This window comes from Orcinus orca, chromosome 2 (genome assembly GCF_937001465.1).
Source record: "Orcinus orca chromosome 2, mOrcOrc1.1, whole genome shotgun sequence".
Lineage (NCBI taxonomy): Eukaryota > Metazoa > Chordata > Mammalia > Artiodactyla > Delphinidae > Orcinus > Orcinus orca.
The window spans coordinates 123,545,328-123,560,568 of record NC_064560.1 but is presented as its reverse complement, the minus strand read 5'-3'; the positions used below and the strand labels follow the sequence as shown (position 1 = coordinate 123,560,568).

The following is a 15,241-nucleotide window of genomic DNA, read 5'->3' as shown; positions in this document are numbered from 1 at the left end:
AACATACATAGTTTTGGTAATTTTAGTGAAACTGAATTTAAAACATGTTTTCCTTTTTTTAAAAAAAGTCTTGCTTAAGAAATCCTTTTGAATTTCAATGTCATAAAGATACTCTGTTCTTCCAAAGTTTCTTCTGTCATGCTTTTCACATTTAGATTTTTAATCCACTGGAATTGATTCTTATGTATGGTTTGAAATATAAATATTTTTCTTAAGTTTGGATTTAGAAATAGTCTATCCTTCCCTCACAAATTTCAGTACACCTTCAGTTCTCACAATTAGTTTCCATATGTGCATGTCTCTATTTACAGACTTTCTTTTCTGTACTGTTTTATGGTCTACCTTTTTATCTATTAATCAGGGCCAGAGTTTCTTAATTGCAATTCTTTCTTATTATCCTATTTTTGTTTCATACTGCATTTTTAATTATTTAGTATTATCTTTTATTCACAAATTCTTGACTGTGCCAGGGTTTATCCAGCTCTTAAACTTTTGTTTCATACTGCATTTTTAATTATTTTGTTTTTGTTTCATACTGCATTTTTAATTATTTAGTATTATCTTTTATTCACAAATTCTTGACTGTGCCAGGGTTTATCCAGCTCTTAAACTTTTCAATAACTATATCTTACATTTCTGTTATTTCTAAATTTGTAGTTACCTATTGTTACTTCTTTTTATATATATTTTTCTTACTATGCTATTATTGCTTATAGTGGTTGGTTGTTATTCTTTCATCTTGGTAAGAATTCTAAACATTCCTAAAATATTTTAAATGTTTAACATTTAAAATTTGTATAATTTTCTCTTCCAATTGTTGATCTTGTTGCCTGTCTTGATATTTAGGGTTTCTTCATATGTGTTGGAAGTTTCGTTTGAAGGCTCATGGTATATAGGTTGCTTTTCTAAAAGAAAGTTTTCCCTTCCCCCTTACGCTTGTCTGTTTTACACGTGACTCACCTGGTCCTTACAAGACTCCCGGACCAGAAGTTGGTCCAACAGTGGTATTTTGGAGTTCCCATCCCAAGGTGGTGATAGGGACTTGAAGCTCTAGTCACTGGGGACAGGGATGGACAGGGCTTGGAGTCTGGTCTCAATCCCTGCCTATAGCCTCCTGTTTAAGCCCCCAGGCAGCAGTTCACAGCAACTACTTCTAGGTTCCTTTTACCATCCAGAAACCCCACCTCGTCCCTTTTTGTAAGCCGAAAGCCTAGGCTAGAGCTGTTTTCCTGCCCCATAGAGGGCCCTGTTAGCCCTGCTGCTCTGCAGTCACCTAACTCCAGGCCATCCTGCCCGCCTCTGGAAATGGGGCTCAGCAGGCCCAGAACTTCAGGCCCGGAGCACCACTTTGCTGCTCTAGTCCATTTCTTGTTTCTCCAAGATGTTATCCTGTTTTAGTACTCACCTGTGACTCTTAACTTTCTTGCTTTTTACTTTCGATGTCATTGCTATGCAGGTTAAGGAGGAAACTAAAAAATGTGAACCTATAACTACTGAAGTCTCTCGGGTCACGACCTTTTTGGAAACCTGGTTGGAAAAGCCCCTTACTTGTTCTAATTTTTCCTCATATAGCTACCATATCCATACTAGTCCATCTTTCATAGCAAAGAAAAAATGTTCATTTCACAGCTTTGGCGCATCATCCTCCTCCTCCCTGCCCCCCCCCCGCCCCCAAATCTTTAAGGCATTACTGTGCCACTTGGTAGCAAGTTTCAAGTTTCAATATGAACTATAATGACTGCCACCTAGTGGCAGGCATTGGGTACTTTCAGTTGCAGCCTAAATTTTATACTGACAGGTTGTGTGCCTCTGTAGATTTGTTTTGTAGCTTTCAAAACTACATAGATAGATTTAAAATGGATAACCAACAAGGACCTACTGTATAACACAGAGAACTCTGCTCAGTGTTATGTGGCAGCCTGGATGGGAGGGGAGTTTGGGGGAGAATGGATACATGTATACTTTGCTGTGCACCCGAAGCTGCCCCAACATTGTTAATTGGCTATACTCCAATATAAAATAAAAAGTTAAAAAAAAGAATGTATATATGTGTAACTGAATAAACAAATAATTAAAAAATAAAACTACAAAGATAGAAAGGGGGAAATAAAGTTTAGTGAGCTTGTATTCTTGGAGTTCAAAATGGCTTAGTATCTCCATTTTAACAGAACAGAAAATAAGGGGAAGAGAAGAGGACAAAGTGAAAAGGCAAGTTATCCAAACATTGGCAGCTAGAATTTGATTTAATGACTGGTTTTCCCCATGGTGAGCTGTCCATTAAATGGTGCCAGGTCCTGAATACCTACCTTGGGAACCCAGGTAAATGTCAAAGAAACATAGGCATAAATTCGTTGACCTTTGTACATATTTTACATCATCACCCAAAGACAAAGAGACTCAAATTGTTGTTCTGAGCTCATTTTATGAGTATTAAAGGATATAAATGTGTTGTGTTTTTCCCCCTCCATTGATCTTCTTCCCCAAGCCCTGTTCTCTCTATATTGGTTGGTGAGACTCCATTCCAGTTATTTAAAGCTTCCAACATGGTATGAGCCTCTAAATAGTAAACTTGGCTGGAAGCAACATATGTGTTTATCAGCTATTGCTGCAATAATGCTGTGTGACAAACCGTGCTAAGATCCAGTAGTTTTCAATAATAGGCATTTATTTGCATGGGTATAAAGGTCAAATGTGGTTCAGCTAAGCTAGACTGGGCTCTTTAAGGCTGTGCATAGACTGGGCTTGGCTGCCGACTCTGGCGAGGGTTTAGGTCTGCACAGCTCTCTCTCTGGGACCCAGGCTGAGTCAGTAGTAGCTGCCTAGGGTATGTCCTTCTCTTGTGAAATAGCAGGAGTGCAGGAAGCAAGCCAGACTGTGTGCAAGCAAATGTAAATGCTCCTTACGTCGTGTCAGTTCACATTCTGCTCGCCAAAGCCAAAAGCCATAGGAAGTACTCCATTACATCCCAAGCAGAAAGGGGAGGTGGAAGTGGATGAATATTTGCGAATGGTGCCCTAGTTTTCCACACCTACATATAAAATAATTGAATGAAATCGGATGAAGTCGTTTAAGAAAATAAAGTCTTAATGCACGGATACCGAAGTTACAAGTGCCAAAAGCTTCGTAGACATGTCAAAGATGTACGCCAGAAGCTTTTTAAGGCTAGAAGTGCGTGCCATTTACTTTCTCATACCCAGTGTGTGCCGGGCTTATAGAGATACTAAACACATGGATGAAAGAGCTACCAAGCAAACTGGTGGCCTTGAAGAATTGGGATTTTCTCCCATCTTTTAATATTGGCATTTTTATATTTCTGCCTGAAAACATCCTAAATGTTCTTGAACAAGGAGAGATATAGAAATATGATCATTCCTAAGTTCATGGGATTTCTCCCTTCTAGTGTCAAATCTTGTATTCTTCTGATATGGGAACTAGTCATCTCCCTTCTATACGTATATAGAACAACGTAGTACGTAGATCCATTGATTTACGTAACTTCTACATGGCCTCATCCTTCTGGAAGAGGCAGGATGGACCTTCTGCCGAAAATTTGATTCAGATGCCAAAATTGACTCTCCTCCGTCTCTCTCTCTCACTGTCTCACTCTTACACACACACACACACACACGTACACACACACACACACACACACACGGAAGGTTTATCACTAGCATAATGAGACTTCAGAGGAGAGCAGGGCAGGCCTCTCAAGCTGGCTGGAAAATGCCTTGAGAGAGGAAGGGTAGGAGAGTGGCATGGGCTTTCATGGTGTTCATGGGGCAGAGACGGGTTAGGGCTGGGCTGAGGAGTCTGCTCGTGGGCAGTGGCTTGTGTGTTCGCATTCCTTGCTAGTGTCAAAGGCTTTCTAATCAGATTGCCCAGATGTGGGGCACAGGGGAAAAGGTAGAGGTGACGCTTAAGAAGCTGTCAGCAGTCAAAGATCAGAAAATGAAGTTAGACTCCTTATTATACGCTTCCCAGCACGTGTGTGATTGTTGAAGGCCCGCTGATAGAAGGTGCTGTATTGACATTGTATTGTTGTGCGGACCGGCTGACAGCTGCTGACTTTGATTTCACCCCACTTTGTGCTCTTGGTTTCTGCTGTTTCTGATGGGTACCAAGACAGCCATCCCTTTTCCAGATGGTACAGTTACTGTGGAGTGTGTTGTTGATGGGCATCTAGTGAGGAAACTGATGTGGAGAAGCTATTGTGCACCCAGACCAGGCCGCATACTTTGCTTATTAAATATGAGAGCTCAAATTTGACTTTATTCTTAGATATTGGAGCAGATGGTCTGTGATGACTTTGCCTTCCATGACCAGCGCCGTTTTCGTTAATGTTAGAGATGGTTGGAGGAAGTTCCTGCATTCATTCATGGATGAGTTTGTTTGCGTGTTTATTCATCTGTCAGTAACTGGCATGTTTTCCGAAAGGTCATTTATTATGTACTAGTGTTACTGACCAGGGTTCTTGGCCTCCTTTATCAATAGAAATCGATCAGAGGCCAGATGAGAAATTCAGGCAAGGCTTTATTGGGACTTGTGCTGCAGGATGAGGGAGGGAAAACAAGTAACAGATTCCCTTGCTCCCTGAGGGAGGATGAGCTTGGCCCTCAAATGGGGTGAGAGTAGGGGTGGATTGGTGGGTCAGGCTGGAGGAGTGGCCTTGGTGGTCTACCCGCCCCCTTGGTGGTGCTGTGTGTAGGGTGCATGCGCAATGCCCTGCTTTTGCTCCCGACTCCTTAGAAGTGGCCACTGGGTTTTTGGTCATTTGGTATCTTGTTCACAATTTGCCCCAACTGTGCACGTATGCAGTTATTTTTAGTCACTTATAGTTTCTTTGTATTCTGTTGCTTGAGGAGACGTTTGTCCAGGTGCAAGCACTGCAGCAAAGGGTCCCAGGTCTCAGCCTGTCTCACCAGCTCCTTAATTTGGGGCATATACTTATACTACTTTTATTATTTTTTAATTTCTTCTTTAAACCAGTTGATTTTTTTGCTTTGTTTTATTTATTTATTTTTTGTGGTACGCGGGCCTCTCACTGTTGTGGCCTCTCCCGTTGCGGAGCACAGGCTCCGGAAGCACTGGCTCAGCGGCCATGGCTCACGGGCCCTGCCGCTCCGTGGCATGTGGGATCTTCCCGGACCGGGGCACGAACCCGTGTCCCCTGCATCGGCAGGCGGACTCTCAACCACTGCGCCACCAGGGAAGCCCTGCTTTGTTTTTACTTAAATAAAATTAACCTTATCTTAAAGCAGTGATTCTCAAACTCTAGCATGCCTCATCACTTGGAGGGCTTGTTAAAGCATCTTCCAAGTTTCTTAATGAGTAGATCTGGGGTGGGCCTAAGAATTAGCATTTCTAAGAAGTTCCAGGTGATGCTGTTGCTGCTGGTCCAGGGACTAAGCTCTGTCTTATAACAGTGTCTTATCAACACTGTCTTATAGCAGTAATCCTCATGATAGCTTGGGTTTTATGTGCTAGTTTGATTTTTTTCTAATGCACATAAAATAAATATTCAGCTGTTAAAGTCCAGCTGTCTATTACCAAAAAGAAATGAGCTCACTCGTGTGCATGCAACACTTTGGAAACACTGAGTAGTCTCCAAACATAATTCAGAGGAAGCATCCTTTAAAACTGAAGGTACGTACTTGAACGTGTTTCTGAACAATATAAGGCAGTGGGTGAAGCCGACGTGAGACACACGCAGTGCACACATTAGAGTCCGTGGGCAGGAATAGAGCCGCGGTTTTCATTTCGGGGGGAAATCAGAAATTCTCTGATTCCCCAGCTGTGTGCATAATCCAGTTTTGCCAGCGTCATGTGTGTATGGTAGGGAGGGTCTGGGATACATAGGATGTGTGTGTAAAGAGGGAGTCTAAATGAAAACCAGATTTAACCACAAACTGGTGACTACAGGCCTGGAAGTCTCCATGGAGAAGATGGACAAATCATAGTCACATAACTTGCTGGAACCATCCATCATGACTCACACTGTTCGTGTTGACCCCAGACTTATCAAACCTCCCTGTGATTAAAAATACCCCGTGCCCCTTTTAAAGAGTTAGGGAAAAATTTCCCAAGTTTACAAGTGATTCTAGTAATTGGATAAAGCCAACAACCTTTAAAGTTCTTAGGCATTTTGAGTTTTGTTTATACCTGATGATGCTTACCCAACCGTGAGAACAACAGTAACTCACAAATAAAACAAGCAAACAAAAACTCTGTGGAGCAATAGCACAGGTTCTTTGGGCTTGAACGACATCATTGGTACTGACTAGCATGTGGTTTGGGGGGAAGTTATTCAACCTGTGCACCTCAGTCTCCCCATCTGTAAAATGGGCCTTGATATAAGATCCACCTTGTGTGATGTGAGGATGGCATGAGTTAACCTCTGTAAAGTGCTTAGAACAGTTGCTGGGAAACAGCACCCAGTAATGTTATCTATACCCTTATGTAAATAAGAGAAGCTCATTCAGTCAGGGATAAACTGCAGAGGTGGTTCCCACATGCCCCCATGTTAGACAGATCATCTTTAACTTTGCTCTTAGTGAGGTGGAGAACACAACGCTGTAATGGTATCTGGCAGAAAGGACATTTTGTTGTTGTGAGCTGATCAAAAACAAAGGTTTGTACAATAAAAAGGGTCACTACCAATTAGATCAAGTACTTGACTAGAAAGAACTATATTTTTATGGAGGGAAGTTCTTACTTATTTTCCTCAGATGTTGAATCCTGTCAGTCAGGATCCCTTTTCCTTTTTCTGTCTTTCCATATTATATAGTATTTTCTTAAAAGACATTCTTCAGACTTCTTTTTTGTGGGCTAGATTATCTGAATCCATTTGTTAGTTTCCACTGGGGCTAATGAGGCTTCAAAGACGTCTGCCATTTTCAAGCCCTGATAGTCCAAATCTCTGTTCCTCCTTTTCACACATTCATAGAATCCCCAACTTACTGAATTTCAGGGTTGAGTTCTCTCTCTCTCTCTTTTTTTTGGCTGTGCAACATGATATGCGGTATCTTAGTTCCCTGACCGGGGATTGAACCTGTGGCCCCTACCGTGGAAGCACGGAGTCCTAACCACTGGACCGCGAGGGAATTCCCAAGTTCTCTTTTTTTTTTTTTTTTTTTTGCGGTACACGGGCCTCTCACTGTTGTGGCCTCTCCTGTTGCAGAGCACAGGCTCCGGACGCGCAGGCTCAGCGGCCATGGCTCACGGGCCCAGCCGCTTCACGGCATGTGGGATCTTCCCGGACCGGGGCATGAACCCGTGTCCCCCTAGCATCGGCAGGCGGACTCTCAACCACTGCGCCACCAGGGAAGCCCACCAAGTTCTCTTTTTAAGAAACAAAAACATCCTTCATGTTGAGTGGAGACCTCTGCCTCCCCATCATCACCCCCAAGAGACAGGGAGGATTTGCCTTGGTCCACTCCAAGGCATTTGCAAACCCAAAAAATGTGGAGGGAGGGGATGGCCACGAACAAGACACAATTGAAAACTACCAACCAACTATGATTCGTTATTCTGTAACCTTTATATTCTCTTACCATTCTCTTATGAACCCTCAAAGTGAGCATTCCACTAGTGAGGGCCTTAACTTCCTCCTTCTGCGTGCTGCCCAGAGATTGTATTTTGTCATCCTTGTCAGGAACGGGGGTGTGTTTTCTTGCCACCTGTCGCACTGGGACTGTTGGCACAAATACTTGTTTGAGGAGGAAATGAATCAAGATTTACTGGGTGTTAGCTTTGCAGTGATCTTCATCAGTCTGTTGATTAGTCATAACTATATCCGTCACACCCTTACAGGTACAATTTACACAAAATGAATCATTTCCAAATATATTCTATGTGATTTCTATTTAGGATGTAGACGTTATTCCCAAGGGGCATCAGTTTTGCAGGAAGGTTGGTTTAGCTAAGCTTCCTTTGTTTACTTTGTAGAGACTTGGAATTGATTAAGGTTTAGATATTGATCATCATATAGGTTAGGACTCAATATGTATACCAGACGCACACTTACTAAATTGTTTTATTCTTATTTGATCCACCTAGAGACTCTCTTATGCCTATATGATATTCTTTATATGATATATGAGAAAATTATTATAACCAGGGTGACCTTTTTTCTTATATTTTTATGTTAGGTGTACATAAAGAAAACGGTATAGAAGGCGTAGAGGTTAAAGAATAGTTTTTCAGTGAACATGCTTGTTCCATCATAGCCCAACTCAATTCCTCCTCTCCTGGATGCCACCATTATCCCGACTTTTGTTAATATGATTTGCTTTCCTTGTATAGTTTTTTCATTTGTGTACTTAGGACTAGGATTGTTGGGTAAGGAGGTATGAATATCTTCAATTTTATCAGAAAATGTCAAACATTTTCCATAGTGATTGTACCGGTTTGCGCTCCTGCCACAAGGGTGTGAGAGTTTCCATTGTTCCACATCTTCACCAGCAGTCAGTTTTGTCCAGCTCGATCCCTGATTACTATTGAGAATGAGCACCGTTCAATTCATCTGTTACTTGTATGTCCTCTTTGTAGAGTGTCTATTGACATTTTGGTCCATTTTTCATTTTCCATAGTTTTTTAGGAACTATTTACATATATTTATACTAGATCTTTATTTGTTCCAAGTATATTCTCCCACTCCGTGGCTCGTCTTTTCTCTCTCTTTATGGCATATTTTGGTGAAAAGAAGTTCTTAATTTTAATACAGTCAAGTTTATTAGTTTTTTTTTCCTTTATATGTGATGCTTTTTCGAATCTTCAATTCCTCCCTGCCCTGAAGCTATAACCATATTATGCTATGTTATCTTATAAAATACAGTTCCATTGTTTACAGTTTAGCTCATTACATGGTATAAAGTTGGGATCCAGTTTTCATGTGAATATCCACTTTTCCCAGCCAACAGTTATTGAAAAGACTACTCTTACTCTAAAGAAAGATCTTTTGTGCTGCTTCTGCCATATCTAGTGACCATAAATTTATGTTATATTTCTGGGCTCTCTAGTCTATTTGTCTGTCTCTTATTCCTCTTTCAGTACCACACCACCTTAATTAGGTTGTGATATGGAAAGGTAATTCTTGTTGGATGGTAAGGCAAGTTGTCTCACTTTGATACTCACTTGGAGTGTCTTGGCCCTTACTGGCTTTTTTGCACGTTTGTGCTTCAGTAAGCGCTTTAGAATGAGCTCCTTGAGTTTGAACAAAACAAAAACCCTTAGAAATGTTGAATGGGATTGCATTGAATCTGTAGATCAATTTGGAAAAATAAACATCTTTACAGTATTGAGTCTTATCAAAAACATGGCTTGCTCACTTTCTGCGTCTTTCTCGGTAATATATTTCAATATAGTGTTTCTATTTTCTCATATGAAATCTTACATATCTTTGGTAAGGTTCTTAGTACTTCATGCTCTTAGAGGTACTGTGTCAAGTGTTCTTTGTTAAACTGTTGCTAATATCAGGATTGTTGTATACTGATTTAATATCCAGCAACTCTACTAAACTCACATATTAATTCTAACATTTTATCTGCAGAATCTTTTGGAATTTTCTAAATACACAATCATAGTGAATAATGGCTTTATTTTTTCCTTTATTATATATAAAAATATGTGTGTATGCACATGTGTTTCTTTTTTTTCTTGTCCTACTGCATCTGCTAGTGCCCTTAGGAAAACAATGAATAGAAGTGATAGTAACAGGTATTCTTGTGTTATGCTGAATCTCTTAGGGAAAACATTGAAAAGTTAAATACTTGTAATATTTAAAAATTAACATACTATAGAGTTAACTTTTTTCTTTTTGGTATGAAAATTCTGATTCTGAGTTTTAACCTGATGTATAGATTCATGTAACCACCACTATAATCAGGACGGAGAATAGTTACATCACCTTCAGAATTCCTTTGTATGCTGCCCCTTTGTAGTCAAACCTTCCCCCCATCTCTAACTTCTGGCCACTGCTTTTCTGGTCTGTTCTTCATCCCTATGGTTTTGCCTTTTCCAGAATGTTATATAAATGAAATTAAACAATAGGTAACCTTCTGAGACTGACTTCCTTCACTCTGCATAATGCCTTTGATATTCGTCTTTGTTGATGTATCAGTAGTTCATTCCTTATTATTGCTGAGGAGTATTGCATTCTATGGCTATACCACAGTTTATTTATACGTTCACCCATTGAATCATGCATGATTTTAGCTCTGCACCTTATTCAGCTTCCTTGGATAAGCTGCTTCTCTATGCACCAGTTTATTCATCTGTAATGGGGATAATGTACCTACATCATAGGGTTATTGTGGGGACAAAATGAGTTAATACATATGAAATACTTAGGTAAGGCCTGATATATAGTAAGTACTCAGTAAATGCAATCCATCATTATTGTCCCCAATATCAGTAAAGATTTTGAGGTAGAAAACTTGACAAGTTCAAGGAATAGCAAGAAAGCCAATGTGCCTGGCATGTAGTGAGAGGGGAAGGTGGCATGTAGAAGGTATGCAGGTGTAAGGTCATGAAAGGCCTTATGGACTGCTGCAGGGAGTTTTTTGTTTTTTGTTTTTTGTTTTTTTGCGGTACGCGGGCCTCTCACTGTTGTGGCCTCTCCCGTTGCGGAGCACAGGCTCCGGACGCGCAGGCTCAGCGACCATGGCTCACGGGCCCAGCCGCTTCGCGGCATGTGGGATCCTCCTGGACCGGGGCACGAACCCGTGTCCCCTGCATCGGCAGGCGGACTCTCAATCACTGCGCCACCAGGGAAGCCCTGCAGGGAGTTTTGATTTTACTCCAAGTGGAAAGCCAGGAATGAGACATGATCCAATTCATGCCTTTAATAGATCGCTCAGGCTTCGGTGAGGAGATGAGTTAATGGTGGTGGTGGGAATGAAAGCATATTACCGCGGTGGTCCAGGGAAAAGATGGTGGTGGTTTGGACCATAGTGGTGGTTGTGGGGTTGGTGAGAAGTGCTTTGATTGAAGGTAGGGTTTGGATGTAGAACCCACAGAACTTGCTGAGGGATCGTAGTTCAGTGGAACACATCTCCCATCCGAGTCGTGGTGTGGTTAGTCACAGTTATCAACAGCAACACTCCTCTCTCTCACAGCTTTCCCAGAGATTTTCCTCATCCACTTTTTAAAAAAAAATTTTATTGGAATATAGTTGATTTACAGTGTTGTGTTTCTGCAAACTGAATCAGTTATACATATATCCACTCTTTTTTAGATTCTTTTCCCATATAGGCCATTACAGAGTATTGAGACAAGTTCTCTGTGCTATACAGTGGGTTCTTATTCGTTATCTATTTTATATATAGTGTGTGTGTCATCAGCTTTTGAATTGAAACCTAAACTTTCATGCCTGAATTTCTGGAATCCATCTGAAGAAATAGCATGCCTTTTCATACATTTTAAATGCCATCTAAATGACTTCTTTCTTACTCATAATCACAGCTCCAAACACATTTGCGTTTAAAAAAAATAATAAAGCGACTTATGCCACAGCAATTTTTTCTTCTAGCATTTTGCTCTGTGGTTCTCTGCAGCCTGTAGAGTGCTGTGACTGACCCCACATTCTTAGTTGTCCTGCTGGAAATAAAGTCGTCCCGGGTACTTCATGCTTTGCCAGCGGGTGGTAGTTTTAGTGGTTGGCAGGAGTTCCTGTGTACACTTAGGACTTATTGTTGGAATAAACATTATTAGACTCAGACGAAAATTGGACCAGAAATTTATTTTTGTCCTCCTTTCAACCTCAACTCACCCTAGAGTCTCTCATCCACGTGACAAATGGTCTTGACTTTCTGAAGTGATCTAAAGATTAAAATCAGCCCTGGCTGCTTGCTTATTCAAATGGAGATTTCTTTTTTTTTTTTTTTTTTTTGGGGGGGAAACAGTTAAAAATAGAGTTCTGTGATCTCACGTAGAGACGTTTTCTTTTATTTCCTGTGTGTCTGCTCTTAACATGACTGTATTTGTTCTTTGTGGGGCTTTAACTCCTCAAAGACAAACACCGGACCCGGTCTTTATCTGGAACACTTATTATACCATTTTTTTTTTTTTTAACCCTATCCGATCTGCTTAATTTGGGACGTCTCATAATTCAGGATTTGCTAAATCGGGAGTAAATCTCCCTTCTATTCTGAGCTTCTTGCTCTGGTTTGCCCCCGTTTTCATCATCTCTTATCAGGTTAATGTCCAACTGTGGTATTTATTTACTCAGTTGACTTGTAGGAGGGCCTCTGGAATCTTGGAAATATTCACTTGAATTTTGTGCCTAATTTTGTGCTTCTTTGTAATTGGCTTCTCTTGTGATTACAGAATACCAAGCTGCTATTCTACACCTGAAGAGGGAGCACAAAGAAGAAATTGAAAACCTGCAGGTATATCTCTTTTGATTCTCCTGAACTGGTTATCTGAGACTGATACTTGGTTTTCTCATGTGCTGAAGTAAAGACTCTGCTTTTGTTGACATATTTACCTAGACAGCATCTGCACCTTGCACCTGCCACCGGGCCTTGAGTTTCTCCTGGGGATGAAAGCCTTGAACTCCATTTTTAATAGAATTCAATTCCTATTTAAAAAAAAAAAAAAAAACCACAAATGCATTTGGGAAAAGGATTTGATTGGAGACAATGATGGTTTTATTTGGAAAGCAGGCAAGAAGATAAGAGTATTTGGGCTTTTACTGTTTAGAAGAAGGCTTTGAAAAATTGTTTCCCGCGCACAGTGCGAATTATTTTGTTGGGCATCCTCCCAGCCATGTGTTCGTATCTGTCGCTTAGCATATGTCTGCAATGTGATGTCAAGCAGATTAAAGCACTTAAGGAAGTGGCCCTAGTAGGAGGAAGAGTTGTGCTGGGCCAGCCATTCCGTATCCCCAGGGAGTGCTTGGAAGTTGCTGACTTGATCTCCTTTGTGAAGCCCAGAAAGTCTGAGGCATCCTTTCCTTTGTCCCCACTCATTATCATTCCCTATGTTTGGTATTTGCTTGCTGTGCCTGTAACAGGAAGTTTCAGAGTCTTAATTTCACATAACTCAATATTGAATCAGGCACTGATTCTAGTTTACTGATGGCTGGGGTTGACCCCGTATCTCAGGAGAGAATATTAGCGAAATTCAAATCAAACTTGGTAGTATGTATAGTGCCTAACTCATTACATGCTAAGTCAGTGAGTGTGTGGATCAAATATTCTTCTTTCCATTAAGTGATAATATCCTTTTTAAAATAACTGTGATGGTGTACTGGACTGTATATGAAGTCACTGCAGGTAGCAAAAAGATCATTAAATAAGTCATATGGGGTATGAATACAGGCCACCCCTCTCCAGCTTGGTTTAAGTAGTTTGGAGGAGAGAATGAGTCCATTTCACAAAGAAACAAAAAAGTGGAAAAGTACCTCTGACTCCTAGGGGACAAAGAGAGGGGGAGGCCCTTATCTCCTTTGTTGCCAAAGGTTCTACAGAGACCTTTTTTCCTTTGTTCTGGTGTGCAAAAGATTCTCAGCTGTCTCAGAGAAGCTGAAGGTAGGGATTAATTTAAGAGGCAGATTGCTAAAGAGGGTGGTACAGAAGTGACTCTGTGAGAAGTTTTTTTAACAGCTCAGCTATAAGAGTTAACAGTACCTTCCTCAAGTTGTAGACCAGCCCTGGGAGGACTTTGACAGCTAAATAATATTCACAGGAACCACAGGTACTTACAATCTCCGGGTTCTTCCTTTGTGCTGGGCATTTTTCTAGGCACATTCTGTGCATTATTTCATGTCTTTTCATCTCCACAAAAGTCCCATGATCTCACATCTCAAACTAGGAGAAGGTTGGAGAAGGGGAAGAGAAGAGTAAATGGAAGGGGAAGAGGTATATTGGGATCATGATCTCCACTTAAAATAAAGGTTAGACCAAGATATGATTGACAGTAGTAAACGTTAAAAAATGTTCCTAATTATACCTTCAGTTTTAAGTATCTCTGAAATAATTATGTTCTTGTAGTGCTGTTAGTAAACTAAAAAAAAAAAAAAAAAGTCCCATATTGATGATTTATACCAACTTGCTGAAACCCTGTGGCAATGGCACGCTCTTGCCATCAGCATACAGATGGGGCAGTGTACCCCATCTGTACGCTGAACTGTAGTCGGGAACTAGTCCAGCAGTCTGACAGCTCTCGATAGGAAACTGGCAACTCTTATTCCTCATCTGACCTAGAGAAGTGTCTTGTTGGCAAACAGAGAATTTTAAAGATTCAATTAGGAATAGTTTCAAATATGGAGAGATTTCTAGTAAGGGGCAGACGTCACTTCGACGAGGACACGTGTTCTCTAGTTTGCCACTGTCCCCATTGTGGGCCGTTTTCCCTGCCTGGCTCCTGTATGCTGTCATGAACCCCTGTTCTCTGGGAGATGTAGAAAATAGCTAAGTGGGTAGCAACACCAACCAGTCAGAACAGACACAAATTTGTAAAACAACAACCCAGCCTGGCTGTACTCTTGGGGTACTCGCTGAATAATACCATCTCCACCTGTTTTATTCCACAAAGTAACAAAGTAACATCTCCTGTCACAGGACTGGTTAAAGACAATTGGTGAGCAGCTGTTTCCTTACTCATTTCTTTATATGGATTTCCACTTGCAGCCTTCATTGCCTGTTAGATTTTCTTTCTCCACTTAACAGGTCACGGAGAAGTCAGACGTGTTTCAGGACTTCTTCAAAATGCCTTTCTAGAATAAGAAAGATTCCATGCTTAAAGGATACAAGAAAAGTGATCCATTCTATCGCCATATACAAGATTTGATATGTATGACATTTAGTTTTTTGAGACTGTTTTCATAGACTTTAAGGAAACAGCATGGTTCAACAGAGAACCTAAACTCAGTTTGCTATTCTGTTTTAGACGATAGATTTGTAGGGAAGTCATTTAATTGTTCAGTTCTGCCACCTGGAAAATGGAATCCTTATCACTTTAAGTGATTTGCTTGGAAGTTGAAACTTTCAGCCCAGAGTCCCAAGGCTTGTAAGTGGGGAGTCTGGAGTTGTAATCTCATGCATGCTCTGTAGCCCACGTTTGTGGAAGGCTGTGCTCTAGAAAGGGCTTGGTCCCGAGACCAGCTTTTCAAAACGTGTAGCACCTTAGATACATAGTCTCCCTGTAGTTCAAAAGCAAAAAATTATTGATGACTTGAATGAATCCATTTCCAAATTCCATCAATTTATATATACCTTCAACTCAAAGCACTTGGCTGACT

The 15,241-nt window shown here is 40.8% G+C and overlaps 1 protein-coding gene across 2 annotated transcripts in view; it reads left to right on the top strand.

Moving 5' to 3' along the window:
• FMN1 (formin 1) overlaps positions 1–15,241 on the top strand; it is a 424,285-nt gene that overhangs the window by 164,530 nt on the left and 244,514 nt on the right. For both annotated transcript variants that reach the window (XM_012534548.3, XM_004274037.3), the window contains one exon: positions 12,325–12,386. In XM_012534548.3, the coding sequence (XP_012390002.2) occupies positions 12,325–12,386 (62 nt within the window). The remainder of the gene's footprint in view (positions 1–12,324; positions 12,387–15,241) is intronic.